We start from the raw sequence: 26,436 nt of genomic DNA on the forward strand, positions 1-26,436 counted from the left end.
TTCCATCGTGGTCATCCTGCGCGCCCTGCTCCCGCGTCCCCCTGGTCGTCCCCGAGGCCGGAGGCGGCGCGCGCTGGAGCCGCGCGTCAGGGGGGTACTGTCACGGTTTCGGCCGAGGCGGCTCCTCCTCCTTGTTCGGGCAGGTTTCGCTGGTCGTCGTCTCCGGAGTTCTAGATGCCACCGCTCGATGTTTCGTGTTTGTTTGGTTTTGTCTGTTAGTCACACCTGTTTTGTGTTAGGTCTCATTTAGCACCCTATTTAGTTTCCTTGTTGTTAGGTTTGTGTTGTGTGTGATTGTTCGTGTCGTGGTTGCGCTACCCGTGTCGGTACGCTATTTTCCTGAGCTTCCTCCTTGTGTTGTGAGGAGAGATTTACGCACCTGTGTGTGCGCTTGTATTTACGCCTGTGTGCGTCTTTTGCCTCCGGGCTGTTTTGGATTACTTTTCGTGCACAGTAAAGTCTTGTTGGACTTACCCTCTGCTGCCTGCGCCTGATTCCACACCACACCCATACACAGCACCGTGACAGTCTGTCATAGTTGACGTGTACCTATGATGAAAATGACATGCCTCTCTCATCTTTTTAAGTGGGAGAACTTGCACAATTGGTGGCTGACTAAATACTTTTTTCGCCCCACTGTATCCTACAAGGCCCATAGACAAGAGGGTCAGTCCAGTCAAGAGTTCTGGATTAACAGTACTGTGTTGTTTTTTAATTTCTCGATTTACCAAGACTTCCAAACAACTGGATCAATTTGAAATATCATGTGACCGACCGGCTCGATTCGGTCTTATGTAGCAAAATTTGAAAGAGTGTTTTTTTTACATTGGATAAATGTAGAGACTCAGAGCTAGAAAAAGGTGTATCATACACTACAGTTGAGGAACAATGGGAAAGTAATTCTGCTTTGAAAGTTGATAAACTTGTAACCCCACTTTTGAGAAAATGGCCCTTGAATGTTTTGGTACACGTATTGGAGAGCTCTTCTTTGTCTAGATCCATTCAGCATCATTCACACCTCTTAAGCCTTAGCCCCAACAATATCCTTAAGGCTTCACATGCATGACATCAGCAGCCTGGTGGTCCAAAATAGCATAACTGGTGTATTTTAACACCAATAAACCCATCCGTTTAAAAATGAATTTAGTATTTGTCAATCTAGCAAACCAGGCAACTAAAAGCAATTTTCTAAACAAAGTTTTGGTTAGTTTTTAGCTTATTAGCTAGCAAGCTAACATTAAGTTAGCTGGCTAGCCAGTTCAAATAATGACCACATCATTTAGCTGACAACGTCTTAACTTTAGCTCATTTGTATTCATAATTAGAGGAAAATAAACTCACAACAAGATCATTATTTACAAGGTAATGGCAAGCTATTTACAGGAAAATAGCTTACGGTTGTGAGTGTGACGAAATAAAAGCAGGGCATTCTACCGGAGATTATATCCCAATTTGACTTTGGTGCAGGTCATGTTGTTCTTCACATTACTGTCTCTGGTAAACACATACTATATGAAATCAAATCTACGTTTATTTGTCACATGCACAGGATACAGAAGGTGTAAACGGTACAGATAAATGGTACCTTGCATAGTAGAGTCTTTTGGTTATACATGTAGCTAGCTAGCTAGCTAGCTAAGCAATGAACCATAATCCCAACTCATAACGTTACTACCCTGCATGAATCTGCAGGTAGCTAACCAACTAGATTCAATGATAGCTAGCTAACAGTAAGCTTTAACTTGTAATGAAAACGACTTCCTGAGAAAATCTGAAACTTATAATATCTGAAAATGTAACTAGCTAGACTCTCTTACCCATATACATGGATGAACGCTTCTCCTTCTCTGTCACGGATGCCATGGTTGCCCTTAGTTTGAAGATGTAATCCGGAGACGTGTTTTATACAACAGCCTTCTGTGTGTTTTCTTTTCGACTCCCTCCGCATATTTGCAATCAAACACCAGAATTTTCTCCATCTCCTTAGCTATCATACTCTGCTTCCACTGGGCATTCCACTGATTTCAAAACTCTGTCCTTCAAAAAGAGGAGAGCAACACTTTTGCAGTTATTCGTGATATCTTTCAAAAAAGCTGCGTTAGAAAGGATTACCTACACATACTGAGCAGCCCTTTGTTATAAACAGAAGCGTGCTACATGGCAGACCAATCCGAACTCATCTCTCGGCATGTCCAGCCCATCCATTATCTCAGCCAATCATGGCTAGCGGGAAGGTTCATGTCTTTTTCCGTGGCTAAACCAACTAGGCTCGTAATTGAAGTTTGTTAATAAGGCACATTAAAGTTCTGATGTTCCAGAAGGCATTTCTGCCAAAAAATGCAATAAATGTTTATGTTCAAATGCCTCTCCTGTGAAGCAGTGACGCGCGACACACGCCTAGTTTCCTGAAACGAGTCAGTATTCTTCCAATGTAAACTTTGATGTGAAATGGTTGTTCTTCTGAGACAGGTGAGTAAAATTCTAAACACGTTAAGGGCTGCATCTGTCGTCCCCTCTGACGTCAGACTGACTTAATCTATAACACATAACAGTAGAACACATAACAGTGCTCTCTAGTACTCTCACATACAGTATACAGTGATATACATTAGTACTCACAGATGTAGTAGTACTCTCTGCCCGGTCTGAACTCGAAGCCCAGAGAGAAGGGGGTAAAGAGCTGGAACTTCTCAGAGAACTTGAGTGGTCCGTTGGGGGAGTGAGGTCTGTTACACTCCCAGCGTTTAAAGCCCTTGGCCGTGTGGTCACACGTAGTGTAGCCGTCGTAGTTGACCATGTAGAGGACGTAGCGCTCCATACGCTCCTCCGGCACTGTGTCTTCATAGTGGGGACAGAACACGTCCAGGTAGTCGTTTATACACACGTCAATGTGGTAGTCTCCACGGTGGAACCTGATTGGACAGAAGACAAGGACGAGAACATGAGTGTTTGGAAGACTGATGAAGGGCTTCAGTTACAGATGGAATGGAAGATAAAATCATCAATCAGTCAGTTTCAATGAACATAATTACTCAATAACAGTTGTACACCATTGAAAGTGCCTCAAAAACTTTAATTTAAAACTTTTTCAGGAGAGGGATGGAGGGAGGGAGGGAGGGAGAGAGAGAGAGAGAAAAAGAGAGGGAAGGAGGGAGAGAAAGAAAGGGAAGGAGGGAGAGAGAGAAGGAGAGAAGGAGGGAGAGAGAGAGGGAAGGAGGGAGGGAGAGAAAGAGAGAGGGAAGGAGGGAGAGAGAGAGAGGGAAGGAGAGAGAGAGAGAGGGTGGAGAGAGAGAGAGAGAGAGAGAGAGAGAGAGAGAGAGAGAGAGAGAGAGAGAGAGAGATAAGGAAGGAGGGAGAGAGAGAAACAAAGGGTTTGAAAGTGCCTCAAAAACCTTACAATTAATCAATTATCAATTACCAACAACAGTACATTACCTAATAACACCCCCAAGAATTGAACAAGGAAGTGACTTTAATCTGCACACCCTGATGTGATTTAGTACTACTTTAAAAGTAAAAGTAATATTTATGGTCCTAAACACGTTTCTGCAGTACACAGTGTGCTGGACACTGAAGTCAATGTGACATGATGAGTACACTCCCACTCCAAGTCCACTTCAGTTAATATCAACAAGACCACTGAAGACAACTTTAACATCCTCAATTATAAAACTCACACACGTATGTGTGAGTGTGCACGCACACAGACGCGCACACACACACGACAGTCATGTTAACATTTTCTCAATGTTATACAGTATGTTTATTAATTTGCTTAAATGTTTATGAGCGCAGGTTGGATCTCTCAACATTCTTAAGATATCCCTCAGAAATGTACAAGCAAACGTTCTTAACATTTGGCTTCAGTAAACGAGGATGTCTGTCTATAAATCCATCCCAGGAAAGTTAGGCACCCCACTTCTCTACAACATGATGGATTACACACTAAAGAATCCAACTTGGACAAAATATATCTCTTTTGGATGCCAGAAAGCGCTGCGAAAAATTACTTTTTCCTTATTTACTTCTAGCTTTTAGAAAACTCAGAGAAGAAAAATTCAGACATCAGTGGGTTCCAGAGTCCACAGGGAGGTGTGAGATAGTTGAGGCTGTAAATGTCAAACGGTACCAAAATACAGCGTGTTTTCCCCCAGAAGGCTGTGCATAGAGGCATGTTTATAACTCCACTGATCCACAACATACTACACAGGGTCAAAATGTTCTAATTCCCTCATCTGAACACATACGGACACGCAGACACAGACACACACAGAGTTGGGTAGGTTACTTTCTAAATGTAATCTGTTACAGTTACTAGTTACTTGTCCAAAATTGTAATCAGTAACGTAACTTTTGGATTACCACAAACTCAGTAACGTAATCTGGTTACTTTCAGTTACTTTGCGATTACTTAAGTGGCATTAGAAGAAGACAAAAAATTATATTACCAATTGAACGACATCTACTGCCAGATAAATCAATGTTAGAGTTTACGTAGCTGGCCATAAATGGATGTGTCATTTTTCATTATGGGTTATGTAGGCTTCTAACCCATTGCTTTCTACTTCAATAGAGATAATAAAATGATTAGGCTACATATTTACATTAAAAAGTCTGACAGATTTCCAGTCATTCCAATTAGTTAAATACCCCTTGAATATCAAGAGTAGGACAATAATATAGAAATATACTGTAGATTAGTCTAATTGTTTTACCTCAATATAACCCCAAAACAAAGGACTTATTAGCCTACTATGTTGTTTTAAGTTGTCGTCATGGAGAGCTGATTGGGCTCATTGCTTCAAAACATGGTTGAAAAATAAATGCTGCTCTCATGGAATGGCATGCTTCAAACACTACCGAAAAGTGCTATTTGCCTAACATGTGAAAAAATGAATGCCATAATACATACTATGGAAAGGCCTATTGTTTATGTTTTTGTTAGTGATACCATAGAATTAAGAATTAGAACACTTAATTAGTTTGAATAAGATTTCTGTGGGTGACACTTTGATATGTCAATAATTTCAAAAGTGTATAAATTGAAGCATATGTTCGTTAGGCCTTTGGATTTTATTTTTTATCAACAATAACTAGATGGAGCAATAAAAGCCCCACTCATGGTCTTCTTAAATTAAACTTGTTTTTGACAGTATGTGTGGAGCACATTACAAAGGAGGAACTCCCTCAAACTATTATTCCACAGGATGGTATCCGCACTATGGAGCTGCAAGAGCACATTTTTCACTAGCTTTCCACGGGTCGCATAAACAGTGATTGATAGGCAGCTTAGCCTACACTTCTTCAATTAAACCATTATTGGGGTAAAATACACCTATACATTTGTAAACAGTCATCCACAACAACCACAATCCGTAAGGTGTGAATAATTGAGAGAGCAGCAGTGTGATTCACATCATTGATATGGATGTATCAATAATAGGCCACTAGGATACATCGCTGCCATCGTCCTTACCCCCAAGCGTTTATTCAAGTTGGTCGTATAATCTTTGATGCCGACAGCAGTCGCACCATTGGAAGACATGGCTTGGACTGTAGCCTACAAAAGCCTATTCCTGCTCTTTTCCCGCGATCCATCAAACACATTTGGGTGTCATCATAGCGGTCTCTGACGTGGTCAGACTCACTCAGGCAGAACAAACTTAAACGAGCACCTTTTTTCAATGCTGAATTGAATGTCATTGAGAAAACAGAAAGGTGTCATTAAGTATTTTTTCGCAAACATCCTTTCTGAATTTAAAATTAATCCAAGAAGCAATCATCTAGTTTTTGAAAAGTATCTATAACCTGATCACAATATTTTAGCTGGTAACGTAGCGGATTACAGTTTCTTTGTAATCCATTAATCCCCAACCCTGGACTCACACACCTTCACACAGACGCACACACACACACACTAATGCACACATAGACACAGGTCCAAATTCCTGATTTGATTTGTCAATGAACCACTGTCTGACCTGCATGCCTTTGACTCTAGGCTTAACGTCCTACAAACAGAGCAATTAGTGTGAATGTCGTTAGAGCAGTTGGCTGAGGGGTGGATCTGGGGCAAGCTGACTCTAACCTCAGGTTGCTGACCCTAACTCAACCCTGAAAAGATAGTTTCATTCTCTACCTAACCTTTGCTATGTGGACCTGAGGAGAGATTGACTCAACTTTTAATTGAAAACCTCTGCGCCTTGTACATAGACAGCACTTAGCACACTGCCCTTCCTCTCTTCTAAGCTTCATCCTCTACTCCTCATCGCTCCCTTTGCCAATTTCTCTTCTCCCCTCCCCACACAAACTCTCTCTCTCTCTCTTTCCCCTTGTCTCTCTCCTCTTTTTCCTTTCCCTCTCTCCTCCCTCCCTCTCTCCTCCCTCCCTCTCTCCTCACTCCCTCTCTCCTCCCTCTGACAGAGTTGGCTCTGCAGCCAAGGTAAGCAGACTGCCTATGATGTTACGATGATAAAGGTGGTCTGGGCTGCATTATTAATCACACTCTGATGGGGACCATACGCACGCACACACGCACACACACGCTTCATTCCTCCCCAATTGTTAGGGGACAGGGAGAGGGGGAGTAGAGCCGTTGATAGTCCATCTCTCTTTGTGGCGTATCACATTCTATCTGGAAACCTTCACTAACACAATGTTAATATTGGAGAGTGGGCTAGCTTGAGGACTCTGTGACTGACACCATATGTTCAGTGTGTGTGTGTGTGTGTGTGTGTGTGTGTGTGTGTGTGTGTGTGTGTGTGTGTGTGTGTGTGTGTGTGTGGTATGTAACGTGTTTATGTACGTTTGTGTGATGTTTATGCTAGCGTCTAATGCTGCTTTTCTGTGTTTACTGATTCAGAATAAATAGCTGAGTGAAACTGTTTACCTTTCGGGCAGCATCTCATGTGTAACATCTCATTTAAAACATGTCACTGCAACCCACAGGCAGAGCTATACATCTCCTCTGGCTTAAATGTCACTGACTTAATGATCACATCCTCTCACAACACACATTTCCACTGCTCAGCCTCTCTGCTGTGTGTACATGGGTTTGTTTGTGTGTACACACATCATGGTTTCCCTGCACCCCCCCAGACTGCTTCCTGTGTGTGTGTGTGTGTGTGTGTGTGTGTGTGTGTGTGTGTGTGTGTGTGTGTGTGTGTGTGTGTGTGTGTGTGTGTGTGTGTGTGTGTGTGTGTGTGTGTGTGTGTGTGTGTGTGTGTGTGTGTGTGTGTGTGTGTGTGTGTGTGTGTGTGTGTGTGTGTGTGTGTGTGTGTGTGTGTGTGCGTGTGTGCATGGGTTGGTGGGCAACAAGATCTCATAGTTTCCCTTTGAAATTAAACTTTATTATGGATGAATGTCTATTTCTGACACATTAATTCCACATGGTTACAGGGTTAAAACAGAAACAACTCAAAGGGTTAAGTTTAGGTATTAATTCCGATTGGTTAAGGTTAGGGCTATGGTTTGGGGAAGGCTTAAAGTGCTGATAGTGCCACACATTACAAAGCCAGGCAGCTGTGGGCTAGTTTCCCCAGCCAAAGTCAATCTACACATAGCCTACTAGTGTTAGGCCTACTGCTGCTAGGTAGCTCTCTCTCTCTGCTCTCCCCCTCCCCTCTGTCTGTTCTTAATTGCAGGAGTGAAGTCTGGTGTGCGGGAGTCAGGGTTCCAGCTGCAGCTCATTCACCATAATCACCTCAGCCTTAAAGACCCGGTCAAACTTGCCACTCATCGTCAGATCATAGTCAAGACGACCATGTTAGTCTCGCTGCTGACTCAACCTGCTTGTTTTCGCTCTTTGTGTTTTTGGCCTGTTCTATTTATATTTCTCCTGTGCCACAGATTATGGAACCTGACTCCTGCCTCCGCTTCACTCCTGCCATCACCATCCTGCTTTCCACTACTGGACCTCACATTTGGACTCACCACGGACACTAGGACGTTACGGTACCACTCCTGCTCAGAACCCTGGATCTGTTACCCTCCCTGTAGACCTGGACTTGCTCTTCCCCTATTTTTGGAAACCTGGACAATTTAACTTTGAAATAAACCTGTTAAACCTTCTCTGGCTCGGTGTAGTTGTCTGCATTTGGGTTCATATTCAGTTTAAATCGTGACAACTAGTTCAACATCTTAGAGACAGATTGTTGTACCTATGTGTACCAGGGAGTAAAACATCAAATATATTCTCTAAAGGTCTGATTAACCCTTTACACTCCTGGGAATTGGCCTATATGGATAGGGCTAAATTTAAATGTTTCTTACAGAGGAAATATGACAAGCCTATTCACAACCATGGTAACAATTGAAAGGGAACAGTTTTTAGATGATGGGAAAATTATTAGACCAAAGGTGAGGACACAACAGTTCACCTGACACAAGACTGAATCCAAACATTACACTGGTGATTTCATATGCATTTTACATTTACTGTACTTTTCGCCGCATTTGTTGATAATGAAATACATCTCAAAATACTCTGGATACATTCAGTAACATGATAAGAAAATTCCTGGAAAATGTGGGGTAGGTGCAACATAAGACAAAAAAATGACAAGGGTCTGACTGAGAGGACTAACTGGTGTCTCCAAGTGGCCACATAGAAGAGTCTTCAACTATAAAGTGCTTTTTTGAGCTCTCCTAGCTGTGCCGTTGAGGAACCAGAGCAAGCACACTTGTAGTTGTTTGCAACACAACCCTGCATCCCTATCCTCACACAATTACTGTTGTCCATTATAAATCACAGCCTGGGTCAGGTGGGCATCATTTGAAAGCCTGTTCTATTGCCAACATGATTAGCTAAGTTATAAAATATGATATTATAGAATCATAATTTTGGTGCGCATAGAAAGGAGTTATGAGTGCATTCAGGTGCCACAGCATATTTTATTCACATTAGACAAACAGGCTCCTTCTGTTCAGAACAACCCAGGATATGATGCCATGTCATCTTGTAACTGTATATCAAACATAGTGTTAATAAATGTTGACTCTGTTTATGACATGGAAATGTGAGGTGCATATTTGGCTTGATTGTGTGACATCAAAGTTTTATTTATTATAATCCTCAACGTCTCATCTTTCAAAATACACAGAGTCTTTTTAATTTACAGTATTTCCCTCACTCAGACAACAAATAATTAGCAAAAGTTGCCCAATTAGCGGGAGGGATGGAGGCAACTTCTTGTCATGCGCGGTGCTCAAGTTCAGAACCCATACAGCGCTGTGAAGCGCAGCTCTGACGTCATGTATAGCATTTTACTGTACAGCCACTGCGTTCCAATTTACGTGTATAAATCTGCCATGTAAAGGGTTACAAGTAGAACAAAAAGATTGTTCATGTTTTTTATGGTCTTAACGTCTTGGTGTTTATCAATAGCAGACACGACTGACCATGCGTATTTTTTTTAAAACAATGACGGAATTCACCGGCAAAATGAAACCGTTATTCACTACAGAACAGACATGTAATCAAAACAAGGGAGGGAGGAACGAATAAAGGAGGTGGGAGGGAGGGAGGAACGAATAAAGGAGGGGAGAGGGAGGGAGAGAGGGATAGAGAAGGAGGTGGGAGGGAGGGAGAAGGAGGAGAGATGGAGGGACAGAGGGAGGGAGGGAGGGACAGAGGGAGGGAGGGAGGGACAAAGAAGGAGGTGGGAGGGAGGGAAGAATAGAGAAGGAGGTATGGTGGAAGGGAGAGAGGGAGGCATAGCGCTGGTGGGGGAGAAGGATGTAATGAAAAGCTAATTTCCCTTTTCATTACACAGGTGGGATAGCCTCTCTCTTTCTCACATTCTCTCTGGCCTTTCCACTGTATGATTTTATCTTAAAGTGGCTGGATTTCTCTCTCTCGATCTCTCCCTCCTACCTGCACCCTTTGTTTCTCTCTCTCTCTCTCTCTCTCTCTCTCTCTCTCTCTCTCTCTCTCTCTCTCTCTCTCTCTCTCTCTCTCTCTCTCTCTCTCTCTCTCTCTCTCTCTCTCTATCATGCGTTACTTTGACATCTTCTCTACCAAATTGATTCGGCAGTAGAAGAGAGACACACTCCAAGAAAAATACCTCCCTGTTGAGTGAAACACACACTCCACCTGTAAAGTAGAAAACCTGTCCAGTCCTTGATGCCCTGATCATTTAGCAGGGTAATTAAACCACCAGTGGATGGCAGGCTAATTGTCAAAACAATATAATGACATGTATTTGTTATGCTACAGCTGTTACCAGAGAGATCCAGATCACTACACAGTGCTGGGGAGGAAATGGGCTCTTAATCACCCTGGCTGTATGTATGTATGTGTGTGTGTGTGTGTGTGTGTGTGTGTGTGTGTGTGTATGTGTATGTGTGTGTGGTGTTTAGACATTTTATTACCAGCTGATTACACCGCTCTAACACACCCCCTCGACAGGGCTGAAAACCATCCTTGCCACTTCCTACAAACACACACACACACAAACACTCTCTGAGAGTCGGGAGAGCTGGAACAGTAGAGTGCATGCAGAGTAAGGTACCGTGCCACACCAGTCCCTGATTGGCTTATTTCCATTTCAATTACACAGTCCAGTGACATAGCTCACACCACACACACCTCACCCAAATGAGCTCCCATCAGCCTCTGCTAAAGAGCTCAGCTCCAGCCGCTGGATAGATAGAGCAAGGAGGACAGAAAGAGAGAGGGAAGGAGGGAGAGAAACAAAGGGTGCAGGTAGGAGGGAGAGATCGAGAGAGAGTCAATCCAACCACATTAAGATAAAAGGAAGATATATTTATTGAAAGTTAAATCATACTTTGGAAAGGCCAGAGAGAATGTGAGAGAGAGAGAGAGAGAAAGAAAGAGGTTATCTCACCTGTGTAATGAAAAGGGAAAATAGCATTTCATTACATCCTTCTCCCCCACCAGCGCTATGCCTCCCTCTCTCCCTTCCACCCTACGTCCTTATCTATTCCTCCCTCTCTCTCCTCCTACTCCCTCCCGCCCTCCTCCCCTCTCCCTCCCTCTCCCTCCATCCCTCCTCCTTCTCTCTCCCTCCATCCCTCCTCCCTCCCTCTCTCCCACTTCCTTCCCTCCCTTCCTCCTCCCTCCCTCCCTCCCTCTCTCCTCCCTCCTCCCTCCCTCCCTCCCTCCCTCCCTCCCTATCTATTCCTCCCTCTCTCTCTCCTCCTTCTCCCTCCCACCCTCCTCCCCTATCCCTCCCTCTCCCTCCATCCCTCCTCCTTCTCTCTCCCTCCATCCCTCCTCCCTCCCTCCCTCTCTCTCTCTCCCTCCCTCTCCCTCCATCCCTCCTCCTTCTTCTCCCTCCATCCCTCCTCCTTCTTCTCCCTCCATCCCTCCTCCTTCTCTCTCCCTCCATCCCTCCTCCTTCTCTCTCCCTCCATCCCTCCTCCTTATCTCTCCCTCCATCCCTCCTCCTTCTCTCTCCCTCCATCCCTCCTCCTTCTCTCTCCTTCCATCCCTCTTCCTTCTCTATCCCTCCCTCTTTCCTTCCCTCCCACCTCCTTTATTAATTCCTCCCTCTCTCCCTCCCTCCCACCTCCCCTGGATTGTTAAAATCTATATTTTATTATACCTACAGACTCACACAGTCTTCCCACACTTTGCAACCTGAAAATGCAGCATTTATCAATGCATATTACTGTATGCATGTCAAGGCAATTCAAAGGCCACTCAAATATACACAAAAACATAAACACACTTGTACATGTAAAGGTACACATGCATATGATACACACATACACATACACACACAAACACAAACACAGCGGCTCATAACCCCAGATAAGTGCTCTAGCCGCTGGCGGGTACACAGAGACAGATGAATTTGTTTCAGCGCCATGTTGTGTTTGTGTGTGTGTGTGTGTGTGTGTGTGTGTGTTTTATACAAGCCCAGAGTGAAGGATGACTTGTTGATCTGAATCAACAGTGAATGTGTTTAGCCAAGGGCAGCTGAACTTTCTCTGACCCAGGCTATAGCACACATACTAGGCAACACGAGTTAGATCAGTTGGCTAATTTTGGTTGGAAAATTGGCTTGTAGGGAGAATGAAAGAGAGGGAAAAAGGAGGTGTAGTGTTAAAAGAGGAAAGACAGTCAGATAAGCTGTTTCATTATCAAATGCATTGGCAGAATTGATGTCCCTTAAATAGTATTAACCATGAAGCCCACCAGGATTAGAATTTGACTTTGATAGGGATGTAAAAAAGGTACACTCTTAGAAAAAGTGTTATCTAGAACCTAAAAGGGTTCTACAGCTGTCCCCATAAGAGAACCATTTGAAGAACCCATTTTGGTTTCAGGTAGAACCCTCATTTCCACTGAAGGTTCTACATGCAACCAACAAGGGTTCTCCTATGGGGACAGCAGAAGAACCCTTCTGGAACCCTTTTTTCTAAGAGTGTAGAGGATGACTTAATTTCCTCCTTCCATCCCTCGATCTAGACGAGTGAAACAAGTGTACAACACAAGGCAGAGCCAGTCAAACATTCCCACAACGCTTTGGAAACTTTCCCCAGTGCTGCTCTAACAGTCAGATGGACCTCAGTGTGATGTCATTGGAGCATGTGACAGGGCCATTTATGATGCGAGTGCCAGCTACATTCCCTGCTGTCTAACTGGCCTACTGATTGATAGGGAGAGAGGAGAATTAGACATATAGGGTTACCATATTACCATTGCTGGGACCGTTTCACACTTACACAAGCAGGCACATATGCGCACACACAGAATTTTACTTCCGACATCTGTTTCTCATTTATAGATGGTACTCCTGGATCGCAGCAGGTGGGCAGGCTTGTATAATATATATCTGGCCTTTCCACTGTATGATTTAACTTTCAATAAATATATCTTCCTTTTATCTTAAAGTGGTCGGATTCTCTCTCTCTCTCTCTCTCTCTCTCTCTCTCTCTCTCTCTCTCTCTCTCTCTCTCTCTCTCTCTCTCTCTCTCTCTCTCTCTCTCTCTCTCTCTCTCTCTCTCTCTCTCTCTCTCTCTCTCTCTCTCTCTCTCTCTCTCTCTCTCTCTCTCTCTCTCTCTCTCTCTCTCTCTCTCTCTCTCTCTCTCTCTCTCTCTGGTTAGGTCTGGGACTTGGGAGCTGTCACTTGTACAGAGGGGATGGGCTGTTAGGGTATATAGATATTGATGACATGAAGGAAGTTTTAAGATGTAGTATTTCCCTATATAAAGCTATTGTCTAAGTTAACTTTGTTATAGTAAAACACTTGTGTGTGTGCATGTGTGTTTGTGTGTGTGTAACCAGTTTTATCTCCAGCTGGTGTTGATTCACATAAACTGTATCATTGGGCATGGTGACATACAACATATTTCACTGTTTTATAATGACAAACAGTTTGGCAGCTCTTGGCTCTATTTTGCTCTGCACAAAGTTGAGGGGATGGAGAGAGAGAGAGGAGGAGAGAGAGAGAGGAGGAGAGAGAGAGAGGAGGAGAGAGAGAGAGAGAGAGGAGGAGAGAGAGAGGGGAGGAGAGAGAGAGAGGAGGAGAGAGAGAGGAGGAGAGAGAGAGGAGGAGGAGCGAGAGAGAGGAGGAGAGAGAGAGAGGAGGAGAGAGAGAGAGGAGGAGAGAGAGAGGAGGAGAGAGAGAGAAGATGAGAGAGAGAGAGGAGGAGAGAGAGAGAAGAGGACAGAGATAAATACTGTATAGAGAGAGAGATAGACCGAGAGAGCGACAGAGAGGGACAGATATCAAATCAAATCAAATTTGAATGGTCGCATACACATATTTTGCAGATGTTATCGCAGGTGCAGTGAAATGCTTATGTTCCTAGCTCCAACAGTGCAGTAATGCCTAACAATACAAACAGTACATGCAGATCCCAAAAAAGTAAAATTAAGAAATTAAGAAATATCAGAATGAGCAATGTCAGAGTCTGGAATATAAATACATATATATGTATATAATGGTGTGTATAGACAGTATGGACAGTACATGAATAGAAAATGTGTGTACAGCAGTAGTTATATAGGATGAGCCTTGACTAGAATACAGTATATACATACTGTAAGATGTGGGTAAAACAGTATGTAAACATTATTAAAGTGACCAGTGTTCAATGACTATGTACATAGGGCAGCAGTCTCTAAGGTGCAGGGTTGAGTACCGGGTGGTAGCCGGTTAATAACAGTGACTAAGGTTCAGGGCAGGGTACTGGGTGGAGGCTGGCTAGTGGTAACTATTTAACAGTCTGATGACCTGGAGATACTCTCCAACTTCTAGATGTTAGCAAGGTGAACAGGCCGTGGCTCGGGTGGCTGACATCCTTGATGATCTTCTTGGCCTTCCTGTGAAACCAAATGCTGTAGCTGTCCTGGAGGGCAGGCAGTGTGCCCCTGGTGATGTGTTGGGCTGATTGCTGTACCAGGCGGTGATACAGCCCAATAGGATGCTCTCAATGGTACATCTATAATAGTTCGTGAGGGTCTTAGGGGCCAAGCCGAATGTCTTCAGCCTCCTGAGGTTGAAGAGGCGCTTGAAGGAACTTGATGCTTTTCACCCTCTCCACTGCAGCCCCGTTGATGTGGATGTGCACGTGCTCACTCTGCTGTCTCTTGAAGTCCACGATCAGCTCCTTCGTTTTGTTGAAGTTGAGGGAGAGGTTATTTTCCTGGCACCACTCTGCCAGGGCCCTCACCTCCTCCCTGTAGGCTGTTTTGTCGTTGTTGGTAATCAGGCCTACCACTGCTGTGTCATCAGCAAACTTGATTATTAAATTGGAGATGTGCGTGGCCAAGCAGTCAAGGGTGAACAGGAAGTACAGGAGGGGGCTGAGCACACACCCCTGTGGGGCCCTCGTGTTGAGGATCAGCGTGGCGGAGTTGTTGTTGCCTACCTTCACCACATGGGGTCAGCCCTTCAAGAAGTCCAGGACCCAGTTGCACAGGGAGGGCTTCAAACTATGGTGATGAAGGCTGAGCTGTAGTCGATGAACAGCATTCTTACATAGGTATTCCGCTTGTCCAGATGGGATAGGGCAGTGTGCAGTGCGATAGTGATTGCATAATAGGGAAGAGAGAGAGAGAGAGAGAAAGAGAGAGAGAGAGAGAGAGAGAGAGAGAGAGAGAGAGAGAGAGAGAGAGAGAGAGAGAGAGAGAGAGAGAGAGAGAGAGAGAGAGAGAGAGAGAGAGAGAGAGAGAGAGAGAGAGAGAGAGAGAGAGAGAGAGAGAGAGAGAGAGAGAGAGAGACAGAGAGAGAGAGAGGGACGGAGAGAGAGAGACAGATGGAGAAGGAGGAGGAGAGTGGGAGGAGAGGGAGAGGGAGAGGGAGGAGAGGGAGAGGGAGGGAGAGAGAGGGAGGAGAGGGAGGAGAGGGAGAGGGAGGGAGAGAGAGGGAGGAGAGGGAGGAGAGGGAGGGAGAGAGCTAGGAGAGGGAGAGGGAGGAGAAGGAGGAGAGGGAGAGGGAGGGAGGCGAGGGAGGAGAGGGAGGGAGGGAGAGAGGGAGGAGTGGGAGAGGGAGGGAGCCTGCAGTGACTTTGTCTCCTGCTTTATAATCTGATGGATGCACTTTGCCTGTGAGAGCATTGTGGATTAAGTTTTTAGTTTTTGCATATCGATTTGCCCATATCACACATGGAGGAGGAGAGACAGCGTAATCTTAAGGATGTCCCAGGACACACACACACATAGTATGACAGGTCCAGTAATCCCAGGCTATTTGCAGAAGAAAGACAGAGAGCCCAACCAACAGCGTCCAACAAGGAATCTCTCTCTCTCTCTCTCTCTCTCTCTCTCTCTCTCTCTCTCTCTCTCTCTCTCTCTCTCTCTCTCTCTCTCTCTCTCTCTCTCTCTCTCTCTCTCTCTCTCTCTCTCTCTCTCTCTCTCTCTCTCTCTCTCTCTCTCTCTCTCTCTCTCTCTCTCTCTCTCTCTCTCTCTCTCTCTCTCTCTCTCTCTCTCTCTCTCTCTCTCTCTCTCTCTCTGAAAAAGAGAGGGTGGAAGAGAAGTAAAGATAAACAGAATGAGGGATTGAAGTGATGCTGAGAGAGTCGGAGGGCGGGAAATAGAGAGATGGGGAGAGAGCATGTGTTGTAGTGGATAAAAAGAGAAGAGGGAGTGAGAAGAAGGAGAGCGTGAAATTCATCTCAGCAGAGTTGTGATTCCCGTCAGTGCACTGATCATTACTCCAACAGAGCAGAGTGATAACTACTGAACACACACAAACACACACACTGACCTTCAGAGCAGGTTGCCATGGAGCTGTGTCAGGATGTTATAATGTCACCACTTTCATAAAACCTAACCCCTTTCACAGTTCACAAACCACACTGCACTGTGTGTGTGTGTGTGTGTGTGCAGGTTGTTGTTATAGGCTACAACAGCCATACAACAGTTGAAGAAACAAATGTGTGTCATTCTTCATAAGTTATGTGTTCATGGGTGCGGCCATGTCATTGATTTAAAGCTGACACACTCCGGCCGTGGCCAGCCTATATTTCCACCTCCCACCTCCTACCAAACGTTGTGTGGAGGTTGGTCATTCAGCAGCAACTCACACTCAACGCAACTGAACTGCTCCTACTGAGTCCAAATGGACAAGTAATGGTAGTGAAGCTGTTAGATGAATAACAGAAGGTAAGCAATCTGAGTGACTAAAGACAAAACGGGAACAATGTGCTACAGGCTACACCAACTGATGAACACTTCCATTGAGTGTACTAAACATTAAAAACACCTTCCTAATATTGAGTTCCACAGGGATGCTGGCCCATGTTGACTCCAATGCTTCTCACAGTTGTGTCATGTTGGCTGGATGTCCTTTTCATGGTGGACCATTGTTGACACACAGGAAACGGTTCAAACCCAGCAGTGTTACAGTTCTTGACACAAATCGGTGTGCCTGGCACCTACTACCATACCCGTTCAAAGGCACTTCAATCTTTTGTCTTGCCCATTCACTGTCTGAATGGCACACATACACAATCCATGTCTCAAGTGTCTCAAGGCTTCACGATCCTTATTTAACCTGTCTCCTCCCCTTCATCTACACTGATTGAAATTGATTTAACAAGTGACATCAATAAGGGATCATAGCTTTCACCTGGATTCACCTAGTCAGTCTATGTCATGGAGAGAGGTTTTGTACACTCAGTGTATAAGAATGTCACCCAACATGACAATTCAACAAAGCCTTCAAATCCACTACTTTGCCACAGCTTAGCACGGCACAAAGACACAACTACAGGCAGAGATACAGTGCTATGAAAAAGTATTTGCCCCCTTTCTAATTTTCTCTACTTTTGCATATTTGTGATACTGAATGTTATCAGATCTTCAACCAAAACCTAATATTAGATAAAGGGAACATAAGTGAACAAATAACACAACAATGGACGACATGGTTCCAGTAATGCCTGCCGAAAACCAAACTCTGCATTCCACAGTAAGAACATCATACCAAAGGTCAAGCATGGTGGTGGTGGTGTGATGGTTTGGGGATTTTTTGCTGCCTCAGGACCTGGACGACTTGCCTTAATAGAAGGAACCATGAATTCTGCTCTGTATCAGAGAATTCTACAGGAGAATGTCAGACCATCCGTCTGTGAGCTGAAGCTGAAGCGCAGCTGGGTCATGCAGCAAGACAATGATAAAAAATACACAATCAAGTCTACATGAAAATTGCTAAAAAGCAACAAATTGGAAGTTTTGGAATGGCCTAGTCAAAGTCCAGACCTAATCCCAGTTGAGATGTTGTGGCAGGACTTGAAACGAGCAGTTCATGCTTGAAAACCCACACGTCACTGAATTAAAGCAGTTCTGCATGGAAGAGTGGGCCAAAATTCCTCCACAGCGACGTGAGAGACTGATCAACAACTACAGTAAGCATTTGGTTGGAGTCATTGCAGCTAAAGGTGGCAGAACCAGTTATCGAGTGTAAGGGGGCAATTACTTTTTCACACAGGGGAATTGGGTGTTGCATAACTTTGTTTATGAAATAAATGAAATAAATATGTTACTGATGTGTTATTTGTTCACTTATGATCCCTTTATCTAATATTAGTTTTTTTGTTGAAGATCTGATAACATTCAGTATCACAAATATGCAAAAGTAGAGACAATTAGAAAGGGGGCAAATACTTTTTCATAGCACTGTAATTTCCCTGGCATCTGTTGAGTGTTCAAGCGCAGTGTTTGTAAAAAGCAGATGGTGATTTAAAGATGATGGAAGTGCTTGGTAACTGTAGCACTGGTCTCCATAGACACGACAGCACCGTCTGGTAATGGTCCACTGTGTCTGCTCCCAGGATGTCTCATTTGAGTGTGTGTGTGTGTGTGTGTGTGTGTGTGTGTGTGCAGGAAATTAGCTTTAAACATTCAGAATTCTCTAAGTCTCATTGCAAAATGTGTAGAATATCATGAGATTAGCTATAAAACTTCACATTCTTCTCTCTGCCCCATGGCAATATGTGTAGAATTGCATGATATTAGCTATAAAACTGCTCAGACCTTGCGGTATGCCACTGATTGTGAGAGCACCGTCTGCTCAAAGCAGCTGTGGAACACCACCAGAGAGAAAGGGAGAAAGAGAGAGGGAGGGGGATATAAAGTGAAAGAGAGAGAGACACAGGAGAGAGAGGACATGATGCAGGACAGATGGAGAGCTGGACAGAGAAGGATGGAGGGTGGCATTGAGAGCTAAACACTAGAACCGCCACAGGCCAACTGCCACTGACGTTTGATTTTGTAAATAAAATAAATCTGCCGCCCAAAAAAGCTATGTCCGGCTCCTCCCCTGACTTTTCCTAAATGTTTGTATTTTACAATGCTCATTTGTCAACATTTTGAAATCACAAACAGAAAAGTATTTAGAGCCTTTTTACCTGTTTTTTTCACACCTATTCCTAACTTAATCCACCAAGACAATGTGCTGTACCCAGCCATGCGCTAATGTGTCTCTCTTTCCTCACTGAATCAATGACAAATGGATGAATGGGCTATAATTGTGCACCTTCCTTCACAATTGAATTTAAATTAGGCATAACTGAATGATAAGGAGGGTGAAGAAGAGGCTGATTAAATTTAGAAAGACAATAGTGTAATGATGAGTTTGTGTTATGCCTATTTATCAGCAGCACATAATTTGACCGCACACCTTGCTGTTGATACCATTGTCTTCTATGTTTTACTTTGTAAAAAGAAGCTGTTATGGGACTGTTTTATTATAACTCTATTACTATAACCCACTGAATGGTAAAACTAACCTGTCTCACGACGGTCTAATCCCAGCTCACATTCCCTATTATTTTAAGGGAAATGAAAACATGCTACATGTTGCAGTAGGCCTTTAGAATAATGCAAAACATATCCTTGACTCTATCCAGCAAAGTAAATGATGCCAGCCCACTGATTGAATGACAAATGGATGGAATGGGTGATAATAGTGCAAGTTACTTCACAATCAAATTTAAATTAGGCCTAACTGAATGATGAGGGTGAAGAGGTTGATTTAATTTAGAACAACAGTAGTGTAATGATGAGTTTGTGTTATGCCTATTTATTAGCGTTGGCGCTCATCTTAATAATTTGACTGCACGCCTTGTAGGTTGATACCATTCTCTTTGACATTTTACTATGTAAAAATAAGCCATTACAGGACTGTTTTATTTACTGTAACTCTCTTACTAATCAAATGTATTCTGAGGGAAACAAAGACATGCTATGTGTTGCAGTAGGCCTTTAGAATAATGCTAAACATATCCTTGACTGTATCCAAGTTGATGAGCAGGAAACAAACAATGCCAGTCAGCCTGCACAGCCATCCAATGGAAACTCACCTCAACTATACCAAAACTAATTTCACACATAATAAGAGTTAGCCTATAAACAAGATTACATTGACAATAATCTGATGAGTGACAATATTAGGCCTATCAGTTGTCAAATTGTACATGAAGAGATGGACTCCTTCAGAGTCACATGCAGGTAAAACATTGTGATTTTTATATAGTATCTGAAATAGCATATTCTGCAGACACTTACCCTTGACACTTATAGTAGCCGGAGCTCTTTTTCCAAATGTCCCTTTTTCCAAGAATATGACCGCTCCGGCTACTATAAGCAAAAACTAGTAACATAATAAACGTCAATTTACAATATGCTATTTTCTGTCGTCAATGGATGAATGGGTGCTAGAAACCAGATAGAAACCGATAATGGTGCATGTGACTTCAGGTAAGTTTTGTTTAGCCGCCGATGTGGAAACCAAGTACTTGCTCAATGGCTTTACATATCAAGGGAAAGATGAAACCAAGCCAGTGGGTTAGCAACTGTCTGAGAGAGTGGTTTTGAGACTCGTGGAGCCTTACATGGGCAAAGGCAGAAATGTGGAGCTGTACTCCACATCAGTGATGGAGAGTGGTAAAGCAACACTCACGGTGTACAGATGCAAAACAAATAAGAGTGTTTGCATCCTCAGCACCATGCATCCCACTGGATCTGGCATGTGAGCTTCGTGAGAACCACGTGAAAGCCAAGAAATAAGCTACAGCCGCTAAGCCAAGGCAGCAGGTCCTGCTCTCCCTCTTCCCCAAGCACCACAGATCCCTCTCAGGAAAAAAAAGTCTGCACTTTGTGCAGTGCAACCAATTTGTTTGTGGTGCTTGCACACGCAAAGCCCTGAAGCTGTGTGCTGACTGTGGACCCGAAGCATAAAGAGAAGACGAGATTGATTCATGTGTAAAGGCACGGGTATAAGGGCACAATACAGTGTCTAATACAATTATCAAATTACTGTTTTTGTATCTTGTCATGAATATATATGACCTGTTTCAGGAAACTAGGCGTATGTTGCGGGTCATTACTTCACAGGAGAGCAGTTTGAAAGTAAACTTTTTTATTTATTTATCAAAATGCGTTTTTTGGTAAGAAATTCCTTCTCGAACATGTGAACTTTCATGTTCCTCAATAAAAAACTTGTATGCCATCTGTAAATACGAATACAAATGTTAAAATACGAGCAAAGTTGGTTTAGCCAAAGAAAAAGTCAAAAACCTTCCCGCTAGCCATGATTGGCTAAGATCATGAGTGGGCTGGACATGCCGAGAGATGAGTTTGGATTGGTCTGCCATATGGTACGCTTCTGTCTATTTGAGCTGGTCAGTATGTCTAGGTAATCCTGTCTTACGCGGCTTTAACATCTTTTCATAGTGTATTAAAACTACATAAGTGTTGCTCTCCACTTTCTGGAGGACCGAGTTTTGAAATCAGTGGAATTCGAATATGATAGCTAAGGAGATGATTACATCTTCAAACTAAGGGCAACCATGGCATTCGACAGGAAACGCATCCATCCATGAATTATATATATCAAATCAAATCAAATTTTATTTGCCACATGCGCCGAATACAACAGGTGTAGACATTACAGAGAAATGCTTACTTACAAGCCATTAACCAACAATGCAAAGTAAAACAAATTAAAAAAGTGTTAAGCAAAAAAAAAAAGCAAATAACTACAGAGCTGCAGTAAAATTAAATAACAGTAGGGAGGCTATACAGTTGAAGTCAGAAGTTTACATACACTTAGGTTGGAGTCATTAAAACTCGTTTTTCAACCACTCCACAAATGTCTTGTTCACAAACTATCGTTTTGGCAAGTCAGTTAGGACATCTACTTTGTGCATGACACAAGTAATTTTTCATACAATTGTTTACAGACAGATTATTTCACTTATAATTCACTGTATCACAATTCCAGTGAGTCAGACGTTTACATACACTAAGTTGACTGTGCCTTTAAACAGCTTGTAAAATTCCAGAAAATTATGTCATGGCTTTAGAAGCTTCTGATAGGCTAATTGACATCATTTGAGTCAATTGGAGGTGTACCTGTGGATGTATTTCAAGGCCTACCTTCAAACTCTGTGCCACTTTGCTTGACATTATGGGAAAATCAAAAGAAATCAGCCAAGACCTCAGAAAAACAATTGTAGACCTCCACAAGTCTGGTTCATCCTTGGGAGCAATTTCCAAATGCCTGAAGGTACCACGTTCATCTGTAGAAACAATAGTACGCAAGTATAAACACCATGGGACCACGCAGCCGTCATATCGCTCAGGAAGGAGACGCATTCTGTCTCCTAGAGATGAACGTACTTTGGTGCAAAAAGTGCAAATCAATCCCAGAACAACAGCAAAGGACCTTGTGAAGATGCTGGAGGAAACAGGTACAAAAGTATCTACATCCACAGTAAAACAAGTCCTATATCGACATAACCTGAAAGGCCACTCAGCAAGGAAGAAGCCACTGCTCCAAAACCGCCATAAAAAAGCCAGACTACAGTTTGCAACTGCACATGGGGACAAAGATCATACTTTTTGGAGAAATGTCCTCTGGTCTGATGAAACAAAAATAGAACTGTTTGGCCATAATGACCATTGTTATGTTTGGAGGAAAAGGGGGTGGCTTGCAAGCCGAAGAACACCATCCCAACTGTGAAGCACGGGGGTGGCTGCATCATGCTGTGGGGGTGCTTTGCTGCAGGAGGGACTGGTGCACTTCACAAAATAGATGGCATCATGAGGAAGGAAAATTATGTGGATATATTGAAGCAACATCAAGACATCAGTCAGGAAGATAAAGCTTGGTCGCAAATGGGTCTTCCAAATGGACAATGAAGCCAAGCATACTTCCAAAGTTGTGGCAAAATGGCTTAAGGACAACAAAGTCAAGGTATTGGAGTGGCCATCACAAAGCCCTGACCTCAATCCTATAGAACATTTGTGGGCAGAACTGAAAAAGCGTGTGCGAGCAAGGAGGCCTTCAAAACTGAAAAAGTTATACCAGCTCTCTCAGGAGGAATGGGCCAAAATTCACCCAACTTATTGTGGGAAGCTTGTGGAAGGCTACCCGAAACGTTTGACCGAAGTTAAACAATTTAAAGGCAATGCTACCAAATACTAATTGAGTGTATGTAAACTTCTGACCCACTGGGAATGTGATGAAAGAAATAAAAGCGGAAATAAATCATTCTCTCTACTATTATTCTGATATTTAACATTCTTAAAATAAAGTGGTGATCCTAACTGACCTAAGACTTGGCCTTTTTACTAGGATTAAATGTCAGGAATTGTGAAAAACTGAGTTTAAATGTATTTTGCTAAGGTGTATGTAAACTTCAGACTTCAACTGTATACAGGGGGGTACCGGTGTAGAGTCAATGTGCGGGGGAACCGGCTAGTCGAGGTAATTGAGGTAATATGTACATGTGGGTAGAGTTAAAGTGACTATGCATAAATAATAAACAGAGCAGCAGCAGAGAAAAAAAGGGGGACGGGGTGGGGTGGGGGGGCAGTGCAAATTGTCCGGGTAACCATGATTAGCTGTTCAGGAGTCTTATGGCTTGGAGGTTGAAGCTGTTGAGAAGCATTTTGGACCTAGACTTGGCGCTCCGGTACCGCTTGCCGTGCGGTAGCAGAGAGAACAGTCTTAGACTAAAGTGGCTGGAGTCTTTGACAATTTTGAAGGCCTTCCTCTGACACCGTAAGGTATAGAGGTCCTGGATGGCAGGAAGCTTGACCCCAGTGATGTACTGGGCCGTACGCACTACCCTCTGTAGTGCCTTGTGGTCAGAGGCCGAGCAGTTGCCATACCAGGCGGTGATGCAACCAGTCAGGATGCTCTCGATGGTGCAGCTGTAGAACCTTTTGAGGATCTGAGGACCCATGCCAAATGTTTTCAGTCTCCTGAGGGGGAATAGGCTTTGTCATGCCCTCTTCACGACTGTCTTGGTGTGTTTGGACAATGATAGTTCGTTGGTGATGTGGACACCAAGGAACTTGAAGCTCTCAACCTGTTCCACTACAGCCCCGTCGATGAGAATGTGGGTGCGCTCTGTCCTCTATTTTTTCCTGTAGTCCACAATCATCTCCTTTGTCTTGATAAGGAATCATGTAGTAACCAACAAAGTGTTAAACAAATCAAAATATATTTTATTTTTTAGATTCTTCAAAGTAGGCACACTTTGCCTTGATGACAGCTTTGCACACTCTTGGCATTCTCTCAAACAGCTTCACCTGGAATGCTTTTACAACAGTCTTGAAGGAGTTCCCACATATGCTAAGCACTTGTTGGCTGCTTTTCCTACACTCTGCAGTCCAACTCATCCCAAACCATCTAAATTGGGTTGAGGTCGGGTGATTGTGGAGGCCAGGTCATCTGATGTAGCACTCCATCACTCTCCTTCTTGGTCAAATAGCCCTTACACAGCCTGGAGGTGTGTTGGGTCATTGTCCTGTTGAAAAACAAATGATAGTCACACTAAGGGCAAAGCATATGTGATGGCGTATCGCAGCAGAATAATGTGGTAGCCATGCTGCTTAAGTGTGCCTTGAATTCTAAATAAATCACAGACAGTGTCACACGCAAAGCACTCCCACACCATCACACCTCCTCCTCCATGCTTCACGGTGTGAACCACACATGCAGAGATCATCCGTTCACCAACTCTGCGTCTCACAAAGACACGGCGGTTAGAACCAAAAATCTCAAATTCAGACTCATCAGATCAAAGGACTTGCTTGTGATTCTTGGCCCAAACAAGACTCTTCTTCTTATTGGTGTCCTTTTTGCAGCAATTCGACCATGAAGGCCTGATGTACGCAGTCGCCTCTGAACAGTTGATGTTGAGATTTGTCTGTTACTTGAACACTTTGAAGCATTTATTTGGGCTGCAATTTTTGAGACTGGTAACTCTAAATTTCATGCCCACTCTAAATTTCAAGCCTCTGCCTCTAACCCTCCCTCCTTCTTTGCCACCTTCTCCTCACTGCTGAATCCTCCTCCTCCTCCCCCTCCCTCCTCCCTCTCTGTGGATGACTTCATCAACCATTTTGAAAAGAAGGTTGACGACATCCGATCCTCATTTATTAAGTCAAATGACACCGCTGGTCCTGCTCACACTGCCCTACCCTACGCTTTGACTTCTTTCTCCCCTCTTTCGCCAGATGAAATCTTGCGACTTGTGACGGCAGGCCGCCCAACAACCTGCCCGCTTGACCCTATCCCCTCTTCTCTTCTCCAGACCATTTCCGGAGACCTTCTCCCTTACCTCACCTCGCTCATCAACTCATCCTTGACCGCTGGCCATGTCCCTTCCGTCTTCAAGAGAGCGAGAGTTGCACCCCTCCTCAAAAAACCTACACTCGATCCCTCTGATGTCAACAACTACAGACCAGTATCCCTTCTTTCTTTTCTCTCCAAAACTCTTGAGCGTGCCGTCTCTAGCCAACTCTCCTGCTATCTCTCTCAGAATGACCTTCTTGATCCAAACCAGTCAGGTTGCAAGACTGGTCATTCAACTGACACTGCTCTTCTCTGTGTCACGGAGGCTCTCCGCACTGCTAAAGCTAACTCTCTCTCCTCTGCTCTTATCCTTCTAGACCTATCCACTGCCTTTGATACTGTGAACCATCAGATCCTCCTCTCCACCCTCTCCGAGTTGGGCATCTCCGGCGCTGCTCACTCTTGGATTGCGTCCTACCTGACAGGTCGCTCCTACCAGGTGGCGTGGCGAGAATCTGTCTCTGCACCACGTGCTCTCACCACTGGTGTCCCCCAGGGCTCAGTTCTAGGCCCTCTCCTATTCTCTCTATACACCAAGTCACTTGTCATATCCTCACATGGTCTCTCCTATCATTGCTACGCAGACGACACAAAATTCATTTTCTCCTTCCCCCCTTCTGATAACCAGGTGGCAAATCGCATCTCTGCATGTCTGGCAGACATATCAGTATGGATGTCGGATCACCACCTCAAGCTGAACCTCGGCAAGACAGAGCTGCTCTTCCTCCCGGGGAAGGACTGCCCGCTCCATGATCTCGCCATCACGATTGACAACTCCATTGTGTCCTCCTCCCAGAGTGCAAATAACCTTGGCGTGACCCTGGACAACGCCCTGTCGTTCTCCGCTAACATCAAAGCGGTGACCCAATCCTGCAGGTTCATGCTCTACAACATTTGCAGAGTACGACCCTACCTTACACAGAAAGCGGCACAGGTCCTAATCCAGGCACTTGTCATCTCCCGTCTTGATTACTGCAACTCGCTGTTGGTTGGGCTCCCTGCCTGTGCCATTAAACCCCTACAACTTAACCAGAACGCTGCAGCCCGTCTGGTGTTCGAACTTCCCAAGTTCTCTCATGTCACCCCGCTCCTCCGCACACTCCACTGGCTTCCAATTGAGGCTCGCATCTACTACAAGATCATGGTGCTTGCCTACGGAGCTGTGAGGGGAACGGCACCTCCTTACCTTCAGGCTCTGATCAGACCCTACACCCAAACAAGGGCACTACGTTCATCCACCTCTGGCCTGCTAGCTCCCCTACCTCTACGGAAGCACAGTTCCCGCTCAGCCCAGTCAAAGCTATTTGCTGCTCTGGCACCCCAATGGTGGAACAAGCTCCCTCATGACGCCAGGACAGCGGAGTCACTG

The 26,436-nt window shown here is 44.2% G+C and overlaps 1 protein-coding gene across 2 annotated transcripts in view; it reads right to left on the reverse strand.

Annotated features, from left to right (window-relative positions):
* The window catches only part of efna5b (ephrin-A5b), a 174,853-nt gene that overhangs the window by 36,434 nt on the left and 111,983 nt on the right, over window positions 1-26,436 (reverse strand). For both annotated transcript variants that reach the window (XM_041897272.2, XM_041897271.2), the window contains exon 2: window positions 2,620-2,912. In XM_041897272.2, the coding sequence (XP_041753206.1) occupies window positions 2,620-2,912 (293 nt within the window). The remainder of the gene's footprint in view (window positions 1-2,619; window positions 2,913-26,436) is intronic.

Source organism: Coregonus clupeaformis, unplaced genomic scaffold (assembly GCF_020615455.1).
Source record: "Coregonus clupeaformis isolate EN_2021a unplaced genomic scaffold, ASM2061545v1 scaf0020, whole genome shotgun sequence".
In the NCBI taxonomy this organism is placed as follows: Eukaryota; Metazoa; Chordata; class Actinopteri; order Salmoniformes; family Salmonidae; genus Coregonus; species Coregonus clupeaformis.